Source organism: Ambystoma mexicanum, chromosome 6p (genome assembly GCF_040938575.1).
Source record: "Ambystoma mexicanum isolate Mex_15411 chromosome 6p, UKY_AmexF1_1, whole genome shotgun sequence".
In the NCBI taxonomy this organism is placed as follows: domain Eukaryota; kingdom Metazoa; phylum Chordata; class Amphibia; order Caudata; family Ambystomatidae; genus Ambystoma; species Ambystoma mexicanum.
Genome location: NC_090935.1, coordinates 1050655372 through 1050666985, shown reverse-complemented (window position 1 = coordinate 1050666985; position 11614 = coordinate 1050655372). Strand labels below are relative to the sequence as shown.

Here is an 11614-nt window from a genome sequence, read left to right as displayed (position 1 = left end):
GAAAGGAAATATGTTACAAATATTAGCTTTACCGTCTACTAGCAAAAGGACGTTGCTCACCTTGAAGCCAGCACACAGTAGCTGACACGCACGGATCTTGAGTTACCAGGGGCTGTTCATCACTCAAAGCTATTGCAGGTCTCGCAGGGTAGAGGTTGTGACAGGGAAGCGCCCCACAGATTTTCTATCACGTGGATTGCACATGGAGAAACTAAGCAGGCACTGACTGCATGAGCCAGACCAGAGCAACCAATGATCTTTGATTTATTGTTGCCATATTGCTAATTTTCAAGGGCGAACCTCGCACACAATAACATCACATTAAGTCATTCTGTTTATACTGCCTCCTTCGCACAACCAGATCATCAGGTAAATGACACAAAGAGGAGTGACATACATCCCTCTGGGAAGGGCTGAGCAGATCTTGCGTTTCATTCTAGAATGGATTGAAAAAGTTCTTGAAGACGTTGAGGGTTCTGCTGCCTACTTCGTTGCCACTGGGCTCTACGGGCCAGCGGTCACCAGCTCTGTCCACCATACATACCATTGTGGGCCAGTGGGCCCCGCCTGCAGCAGAGCGCTCGATTCCATGGGAAGCAGTGGCAGCGCTGCAGCTGTAACTTGGCTTTCCTTTGCTTTCACCTCTTTCCTAGATCGGGTGCCTTTTGTAGGAGATCTTCGTTTTTGCAGCTTTCCTAGAGGAACAAGAAACATTAATTTATACTTGTACTGATAATGTTTCACATATAAATGAAAAAAGGTATGCGTCGTGCTAATGGGCACTCTGAATGGTTTTCTCCAACTTTCAGTTCAGTGCTATGAGCTTAAAATGTTTCAACCCATGCCTTCATTTAAAGTTTGCTGTAAGGATGAGTTGGGTGAACAGGAAAATAGCTATCTTCAGCTGCGCCTCTAGCCCTGCCACAGCTGGAGCTGCTACAAGTGAGACCACCTCTACAAGGTGCAATACTGCCCCATCTATATCTAGAGGTGGCCATTGGACCCATGAGGAGGTGCCAGTGCTGTAACCGCCTTAGGGCTGTGGGCATCCTATCATCGCCTCTCAGGTATTCCCCATTTTTTCAGCTGCAACTGCTTGGGGAAGGAGTCTCTGAAAACATAGCTGGGCTAATTCTGGCATGTAACGGTGGTGGCTAACCAGCCCCTGCATTGCCTCCCTACCCTGTATCTCTTCCTGGTAGTGTAGTGAACCTGCCCGTCACATGTGCTTTAACTAGGTACCTAGCTTTCTCAGTGAGACCCGAGGCGATGGCTGCTCTGCATTCTTGCCAAGTATCTGCGAGGCAGAGCAGAAAATGTCTGGTAGAAGCCTTCATGAAATTAAAATGAGGGCTTTAGAAACCAGCATGTGTCCTGGGGAGAAACGGGCAGTTTTGATCCTGGAAACTATTTGGTTGTAGGTTCATTGGGCTTCATGGGTCAAAATGGTGAATTCAAATGGCATTTTTCATTGTTTTTCCAGATTTCATTCTGGGAAAGCATCTACTGGACCACTCTTCAAATAACAGCCATGTGATTAACGCAGTGGCCTTTTGTTTGGTTGGCAAGATAAGACCTGGACCGACCAATTTGGCTGCCATGTGAACCTGTGATTGACTGCTTGGCTTGAGGGCTATGATATTGTTTTTCAATGGTGGGGTAGAACAACTTGAAAATATCCATACTGCTGTGATCCACTTCTAAAACATTGTGTCTAATATCAACCAAATGTCTTATATACTTGTCCTTATTTGGGTTTGATGGACAAAGACTCAAACATGCACAGCATTTCTGGAAAGGTCTGCAATGGTACGTTTTAATTACCAATACATTTTTATTGTTTTGGGTACTAGTACAAGCACCAAAAACATAAATTGCAATACATTACGACCACAGCATGATGGTTTATGAACATCCGCCCCTATCAATGCCAGGTCATTACCCAAATATGTTAATGCAATAGCGGATCTTACCAGAACAAATCATTTAGATTGGCTTGCCATTGCTGAAACCTGGCTACAATCCCATTAAGGTCCCTCTAGCTGTTCATCATGGTTGAACTATTAAATATATCAACCAACTCACGGGGAGAGGTGGTGGAGTGGCCATTATTTACAGGTCCCCTTTCCAGAATGTGTCCTTCCCCTATGCGATAATAGATGGTTGTGAGCTGCTTAATATGAAATTCCTTATCCAGAATCATCCAACATTTCACATTTGTATTGCTTATCGTCAACCTGGTCCCGTGAACAATTTCCTTTTTTATAGCAGCTATTCTTTTACATGTGTATATTATAGTTAAAATTGTCTTTTTATACATCATCATCATCATATCAAATACAATATAAATTGAACAAATATACAAAATCTTAAATTTCAGTCATGATTCCATAATAAAAAACATATATGCATGTCAATCTTTTACATAAACTCAATCAATCCATACATCACAGTTCAACTAACAGAGACTTCATCGCTTAGCAACATTTCGTAAAATGGTATATCAAGCAGACATCATTTCCCTGCTTAAAGCATTCCCATCATTTTCCACAATTGTACAGTATCATCAGTCAACCCATAAGCTAACAAATGTCTCTTACATTGTATGTTCAGATTTTCATAAGAAATAAGAAGGTGCTTAATGCTTTCCAACGTATCTGTAACACAGAATCTACAGTATCTCTGGGATTTATCTATATGTTGCCTTGCACTAATGATCTCCACAGTTTCTATGATATTAAATGTAATTCTCATATAGTCATGCAGTATACATCTATTACGAAACTCATTTGAATATGATGGACTGTCTTTTTCCTTGAAAGCATATGATATGCAATCTCTACGATGCAATTTGGTTGCAAGATCAACTACGTTTTGTTCCCTGTCTTGTTGAGTGATTTTATTTTCATGTGTGAATTAAAATTTGCGCCATAGATTACCAGAGGATTAATCCCCAACTGAGACCACAGATCCATACCCTTCTTCATAAGTGAGGCAACAGTCATTCCCCTAGCACCTATATGTTCTACTAAATTCACTCAATATCTTATTCAATAGGGCATCTCTGGAGAATTAATCAATTTGCAATATAAGGTCAACCTATTTATCTTCCGAATAGAAAAAGAGAAGCCAATATCCAGCTGAGCATTCAGGTACTCTACAGGTAGTCAAGCAAGAATGCCCATAACTATTCTTAGACAATATCCTTCCAATCTCTTAAATTCCCTTTTAAGTCCTTCTCCTGTAATTTCAGTACCATACATCATTACCAAAACAGCTTTTGTGTTATATATGGTCCTATGGGAATTTATAGAATATCCACCATATGCTACTTTGATAGCTTGGCCCCAAGGTATTGGTTAACAGAGCATTTGACCTTTTCCAAATTATACTGCCATTTAAGTTGCAGATCTATGGGGTTTCCCAAATAGTTGTAATCCAGGACCATCCCCACCTCTTTATTATTCATTTTCCATATAAAATTCAGTCCAGCAATGCTTCTACTAGGTCAAAATATCACAACCTTGGTCTTCAAGGTAATGCTGAGACCATTCTTATGGAAATTGCAATGTAATAAACTGAGCTGCTGCTGAAGACTATTAGGGTTGCAGTCTAAAAGAATCAGGTCATCAGTGTATCCTAGCCCTCACAGAGATACATTAGAAAGTGTTGATGAAAATACCTTGACTGACTTCAATTTGTCAGAAAGATCTGCCAGATATAAATTAAATAGAGAGGGTGCTAAACTTCAACCCTGCTTTAGACCTACATAGGTAGGGTTTGAATCTGTGATCTTACCCAGTTGGGAAATTCTTATGGTTACTGGTGTGTTATGTAAAGCAACAATTGTCTTAGACAATTCCAGAGGAATTCCCCAACTATGCAGTTTCTTCCACAGTAGTTCATACTTTACCACGTCAAATGCAGTGATAAAATCTATATAAGCCACATATGTGGGTTGTTGATAGCTCCACCAAGCTATATCTATGGTAGTAACTACTCCTATAATATTAACTAGAGTGTTCAAACCTTTCCTGAGATCTATCCGAATGAATGGAAAGATTTGGTTTGTCTTCACCACATCAATTAGTTCAGTCAGTAGACTGAACTAAATGATGTGGTGGAAACAAACCAAATCTTACAGTCCAATTGGACAGGTTTCAGGAAAAGTAAGATGCAAACAAATGTGTTTTCAGTTTTATCCTGCTTGGCTAATATTTTATAGCTCTTTGGGTCATCATAAGGTCCTCATTTATAAACGGGTACAATAATGTTCTTCACCAACCTTTTAGGAATCTTACCAATGATACTGATAACAGATAATGTACCATAACACCCAGAAGCTCAGGGTCATGTAACACTGCAGAGAGTATCAGGACGAGGCACTCTAGATTTCTTGAAAGTTAATTCAGTGTTTTATCATCTGAGTCAACACTTTGACCAGTCTCCTGAATTATCTAACGCTGCTTTATAAGAACTACATCAGAAACTTTGTTAATACAGTCACCCCCGCTAAAGCTCTCACAAGTAAAAAGAGAACACAAACACAAAGCATGGTACTCCCCATACTTAAAAGCATCAGGGTTCATATTCAGCAGCTTGAATGCAAATGGTGTAAAAACCCAATGCCCTTTATATATCAAACATTGAATGCCACCCGCAAATAATACAAGTCACTAATAATGGAAGCAAATAAGAAATACATACTCTGCACATAACGCACACAAAAACCTATTTCATGCGTTTCCTCTCCAACCGGGATGCCGCCTCCTTGTAGTCATTCCTAACAGACTGCAAGCGCTAAAATGAACAGCATAAGGGAGAGAGGGCACCCCTGTGTGGTGCCCTTTCCCAGTTCCCGCTTTTCCGAAACGTGCCTTCCTGTCCTAACTCTGGCTAATGGTTGGGTATATAAGAGCTGCATCCACCACACAAGGCGCGGACCCACTCCAAATTGCTGCGTTGTCACTTGCAACTAATCCAGAGTCAAACAGAGTCAAACGCCTTTATCGTGTCTAGGGAGGCAACTGCATATTCTGCGTCTACACCCTTCGTTCGTTCTATGACATGGTGCAATCTATGCAGGTTCCAGGACATAGTCATGCCTGGAACGTAACCCGCCTGATCTGGGTGTATCAATGTACCAATCACTCTCTTCAGTCTTGCTCCCAATAGTGCAGATAGTATTTTACAATCATGATTGATTGAGAGTGGCCTGTACAACCCGCATTCTAACCAAGGTTTAGCGGGCTTCAATATTGGTATTATCACTGACTCCCTCAAGCTGGCTGGCAGTACACACCCCTCGGAAGTCTCCTCCAGCATCTGCAGGAGGTGAGGTGCAAGTTCCGCTGCGTATTCCCTGTAAAATTTGCCAGGAACCCGTCCACCCCCCCGTGTCTTGCCCACGGTTAATGCACATATGGTCTCTCATAGTTCTTCTTCCGTGAGTGGTGCATCTAGCATGTCCGCTTGCTCCTCTTCCAACCAGGGCAGCACTATCTCACCCACATTTCCTCAATGTTCTCAGCTCTATCCTCCCGTCTGCTTCATACAGATTATGGTAAAACCCTTTGAAAAACGAATTAATCTCACCTTGGGCCTGCCACTCATTGCCACACTCTTCTCTAATGGTGAGGATAATTTCCATGCTCTTGTCTGCCCTACATAACCAAGCCAACAGTTTCCCGGGTTTATCTCCACCTTCGTGGAGTCTTTCCACATATTTAAAGTAGTCGTGCTTGCCCAGCCTCTCTCAGGCAAGTATGCACTCCTGTCGCAGCTCCATATATTCCCCCTCCCCGCCCCTCTGTAGCCATTTTCCCTCCGTCCACACTTCCATCTGCTCCTCTGCTCTGTTTATGGTGCTCAGTAGGTCCCTCTGGATTCCGCTTGCCTTCCCGATTGCCTCCCCCCTGAATACCACTTTGAATGACTCCCACAAGGTGTGCACGCTACCAATGCTGCCCTCATTAATTTTAAAGAATTCCTCTATCTTCTTTCCCAGGTTCTCCCTGAAGTGGTCGTCTAGCAATGCCTGCGCTCTTAGTCGCCATGTCAGGATGGGGGCTCTGAGTGCAGTGTTCTGTCATGTTACAATTAGTGGTGCATGGTTCGAAAGAACCCTAGCTTTGCATTCCACTGCCACAAATTCACCCAGCGCTTCCGCTCCAGTGAGCATATAGCCAATGCGCGTGTATACTGCACGTGGGCTAAAGTAGTAAGAGTACCCTCTCCTCTCCTATCCCTCCACACCTCCTGCAGCTTCAGCTCCCACATCAGATTCCCCAGCACTTTAGAGGCGGGTGCCCTCTTGTTTTTCGCATCGGATCTATCTAGCAGTGGGTCCAGGGTGCAACTGAAATCCCCCCCCTCCAACAGCCATAAATCTGCCCTACATGGTGCTAGCAGAGGGCCCAGTGACTTAAAGAATGTGATGGTGTCGTGGTTCGGCACATATGTATTGATTATAAAGACTTCTCTCTATTCCAGAAGCCCGTGTATAACCATCAACTGGCCCTCGTTGTCGCACTTACAGCCCAGTAACTTAAAGGGGACCGTGGGGGCTACCCAGATAAGGGTGCCCCTAGTGTATGCCGAGTATGACGCACCCCTGTCTACCCCTGCCACCTCTTCCCAATCATGGATAGCCTGGCAGCAGTTAAATGCGTCTCCTGCAGGAGTGAAACCTGTACCACTTTATTTACCAAAAATGCATGCACCCTATTCTTCTTGGTGTAGATGTAAAGCCCCCTTACATTCCAGGAGGAAATCTTAATACTACCCATTTTGCCATTCGGGCGTCTTTTTGCAGGGACATCCCACTCGCCCTTCAACTTCGACCCTCACTACCCTTCTCTTCCCTGAGTATTTACACCCCAACCGTGCGCATTCCTTCACCTCTTCACCACATTCCAGTAGTCTTGCTTTTACCTCCCTGCCCTCCCCAGTCCCCCCCAGAGGGGGCAGCCCAGCAAGCAATTCAACTTTAAGTAAAACGCCCCCCAACTTCCTAAGATTTCTAACAAGTGCCCAACGGTACACAGTCCGTTCAGGCTCAGCCGCTTCTCACACTAACAAGTGTCCCCCATCCCTCTCACCAGTTCCGCGCGCAGCAGCAGAGTGCTTCCAGGTGCACTCCAATAGGGATCCCCCCCATGGTCAGCAGGGAGTGTGAAGCTCATGATCTTCCCAGCTTACTCCGCAATCCTGCTGTCCGGTAGTTGTTGTCCCTCAGTGTCTTCCAGCCAGCAGGAACCTCCTTCCTGCCACTTGTCCATTTCTCATGTTACGTCTCATGTCCACCTAAATTGGGTCAATTGTTTCTGTCATCATCCCTCATGAAGCAGCCTCTTGTCTCCGGCATAGCAGAGGCACTCCGACCGAGTCCATCCACGCCTGCGCTCCACTAGTGTTGTCAAAAACGTGCGAGGTACCATTATGAAGTACTTGAGCTTGGCCGAAAATATCAGCATGTACTTCATGCTTGCCTGTCGCAGCTACTCTTTAGTGGGACCAAAGGCTGCCCTTTACTTCTGTACTTTCATGGTGAAGTCAGGGTATCCTGCAATCTCGGCTTAGCCCCTCTGTATTAGCTATCCTTGCCTTGAGAACACCAGGATCACCTCCCTGCCCTGTAGTTCAGAAGCTTTGCGATCAAGGTTCTTGTTGGCATCCCAGGGAGGTCTCCTGGCCAAGGAGCGATGGGCCCTTAACACTGTGAAGCCCTGTGACAGGTTACCCGCTCCGACTTCTTGTAGCAGAATGTTTTCCCCGTATGTCGTGAGAGCCCACCCTTCCATCCCTTTGGGCGTGCCCAGTATACGGATGTTGTTGCACCTGGCTCTCCCCTTGGATCAGTTCTCCAGTGCAGCCACCATCATCTTAAATTCTCTGACCTCAGATTGGGTTGCCACTACGTCCTGCTTATTTTCCCCTGCTTGCGCTTCAACAGACTGTACTCTCTCCGCTAGTCCCCTGACATCTCAGCAGCCCACATCGATCATGACTTCATCAATCCCCCTCTCCAGGGTCATTTGGTGTAGATATAGACTTCAGGATTTGGTTTTCGCTTGTCTTCCCCTCCGGCTGCACTGGCGTACCTTCATGTTGGGACTCACTGTTTCCTTCCCCCTTACAGGCAAATGCCTCCATCTTCGTCTAGTTGGACTTGCCCCTGTGCTGTTTATCCGGCATGTGCGCGGTCCTCTTCCTCCGTGTGGCAGCCTGGGTAATAGATTCTGTTTCTTCAGCGGGTGTCCCCAATCCAAGTGGGTGATGTGCCCTTTGTTCAGTCTGCTTGCTTATGAAGAAACCGTGTAGGGGTCAGCTTCTTATGCTTCGTTGCCCCGCCGTCCCTCTCCTCCACTATGCCCCAGCCTCATCTCACACAGTGTCAGGGCTGAGTGGGGTCCACGCTGCACCGGTGCAAGCGTCTCACGGTTGCTGGTTTCCATTGCTCCTTTGCTTTCTTCTCACTGCAGCTCCCTCCACCGGTCCACTCCTTCTCCCACAGATCCCCTGTACAATCCTTTGCGGCAGTCTTCTATTTGCTATCTGCACAGTAAGGTGGGGACTCCCTATATTGATCAAGTCCATCTAGTGTATGCAGGAGGGAGAGGGGCATCCACAGCCTGGCTTACCTCTGTGGTCCACTCAAGGGGCCGCAGTCAGGCAACCACTTCCGTACCTCAGGCACTCTCCGCTCACAGAGCTACCATCCCGAGGTCCCACCTTTATTGGGGCACTGCTACTACTCAAAGCGGGCACACCCGAGGCAGATCCTCTAGCCTGGCCAACGCTCGCCCTGCCAAAGTCTGTGTTCTGTGGGCGGTGCGCTGTGCTGTTATAGGCTAGTGCACCTCTATAGGTGTGCAGATTTGCTCTGTATGCCTTTAGGGTCTAACGAAAAAGTTCTTCTCCCTTCGACACTCAACTCATAAGTGGGTGCAGCCGTCCAGCCTTCACTGCCGCTCACCACTAGCCCACACACCGCCGCAGCCCAGGCGCATCCGTGCCTCAACATATATCCCAGCTGTTCCGCACGCCCCTTTGTAGGGCACGGGCTCTGCGCTCCTCAGCCTCTCCCCGTGGCTTCACGACGACTCCCGGCTGCCTCCTCGCTCTGGCGTCGCCGTTCCTTACTGCAGAATGACAGCAGTGGGGCTTCCTCCCTCACCCACTTCGCACACAGCGGACGCCGGCAGGGGGAAAGTCCACGCACAGAGTGCCACTCCGGCACCTCTCCGCAGCTGCAGTCGGGGCTCAGCAGGGCATCTCAGGCAGTCGCCGCTATTTTGCCGGCTTGCGGCTGGGCTCTTCCGGGTTACTTACTAGATTCTTCTCTCCCTGTTTTGGGACCGACTGATCCCTTATTCTGAGATGCATAATATCCAACATTCCCAGGCATACGACAGACCTTAACTCAGTTCTTGCTTATAATATAGGTTCCATTGCAGACCTCCGAAGCAACCTAGAATGGAGGACTCCCTCCCCAAATATTCTCTCCAGATCTGCACCAGGTGAATGACTAGGGAGGGGACATGATAGAAACGGTATATATTCAAATACAGTATATACTACCAAATAAGTACAGAAGAGCTAATGAACTCTATTCGCCACTCTCTATTTTGAAATGTGGATCACGGTGAAGGTTGATTAAAGAAACACAGTGGAACCTGTGCTCCTGATGAAGGGACGGTTGTTCCGAAACACGTAGAGCAGAAATATGTCTATGTAAAATATATGTATCTGATAAATATTGATGAATTAATTGTAATGTGATTTGAATATGCATGTATAAATGTGATGTCATCTGTATCTTCATAATAGCCTTCTTTTGTATAAAACTATGACAGAACGTATTTCCTAACATGATGATTTAAATACATCATAACTACTGTTTGTATTACAGACACACTAGGTGTGCAGGGGACACGATTGATCCACGAGCAGCGGACACTGGGTTATTTCTCATGTTAGTCAGTGTTATCAGGGAGGACAGCATAGCATGATACATTTAGTGAAGGTGAATATAGTCCTCAAAGATTCACACACGCTCTGAGGCAGGCGAGAATGCTTATAGTATAATGACTTCAGTGTATCAACGCTGCTTTTCCTTGAAAATGAAGGTAAAACACTCTTACATATGCCAAAAGGGAAACATGTCAGAAGCGAGAGATGTGAAGGCGAGCATTCCTACACACTAGGCGAAAAGCCTTCATTGTAAAGACATGTGCAGTAAAGCCTAAAGACTTGCCTGCCATGAGCAAGAAACAGTGTTTAAACATGGCATTCTACAGTGCCTATTCAATATCACAATGCATCAGTATACATGTGGGTGTACATACAATTTCTTAATTTCAAACATTCCTCCAAAATCCCCTCCTATGAGACCTTCACTCCAGTCTCATTACGAACGTTTCTTGGGGAATAAACCTCACATCCAGGCATGTCATATAGCAGACTATTTCTTCAGTAGAATGACAGTAAAACACTTGGGCAATTTCAGAAACCTCAGAACAGGTGTTGTATAACCCTATAATAGAGACACTTACAAACCATCGACAGAAAGGACAGACTTCGAATCATGACCTTACCAATAGACACACCAAGAGGTCCCAATAGACCTTCAAACCAAGACTAAAAAGTCCAAGAACCCTCCAGACTGGTGTGAACGAGGCTTACAGTGTGATGAATGTGTGTGACAATGTCAGTAATATTGCTTGAGTAACCTGGTATGAAAATACAGTACTCACTCTACATGACTGTGTAAACGCCTCCTTGTGAGGCCAAAACAATGTCTAGAGCCATATGATTCTGAAGCACCATGGTTCAAAAGGTTTGGATACCTACTTGTTTTCAGGATAACAGATTCAAGAAAGAAGCAGTAGCATCTGCATTATCCTCCACTAATGGTAACAATTGGGTCAGACCATCTCTATTTATCTTAATTCCAAATGGCTGGTAGAAGATATCCCACCCCTGCAACTAAATGTTCCCTACTGGAATAGTTGGAGTATGATGCAGAATATAACCCCCACGTAACAACTACCTCCCCAATTAATGGGTAGTCAGTGGTGAGCTTTGCCCCTACAGATGAAATATTTTCCAGAATACGTAGTATACCTTGACTGGGAAAATGAGAAATTATGGTCAAATGCAAATGGCAAATGTAACATTATTGATCACTACACTGGCATTGGTGGACAGATCATTACAACATTTGTTGGTTTCCACGAACAGAGGACCTGGGTTGGTGCAGCATAGAAGACCAATTGCTGTGGAGGAAAGGTGGAGTACTGCTGGTTTAGTGGGTACTTGGTCTAGGGTGGGAAAATTCAGAGGACCGGTAAAGCCCAAGTGAGTATGCATTTGCCTACAAGGTCCTGGGCATTGGGACTGGGTAACCAACTTGAGATCCAAACAGACATCCCCCACTGAAAGGGAATGGTTGCGATAGGGATCCTGGAGGATAAATCATGTGGGAAATGGGCACAGATCCGGCAATCAGTGAGATTGAAAATGCAGGCATACTGCCAGGAGAGATGCAGGTAAGTGTTTTCACTGTGAAACCAGGGATGCGCAGAGGGACTGTCACTTTTCATGACAGGTG

At 45.5% G+C, this 11614-nt stretch overlaps 1 protein-coding gene across 3 annotated transcripts in view; it reads right to left on the bottom strand.

Moving 5' to 3' along the window:
- Window positions 1-248: 248 nt before the first annotated feature.
- SEMA4D (semaphorin 4D) overlaps window positions 249-11614 on the bottom strand; it is a 974222-nt gene continuing 962856 nt past the window's right edge. For all 3 annotated transcript variants that reach the window (XR_011280337.1, XM_069625652.1, XM_069625653.1), the window contains one exon: window positions 249-695. Coding sequence is in view for 2 of the 3 variants with exons in the window: in XM_069625652.1 (XP_069481753.1) it covers window positions 639-695 (57 nt within the window). In the remaining variant the exon portion in view is untranslated. The remainder of the gene's footprint in view (window positions 696-11614) is intronic.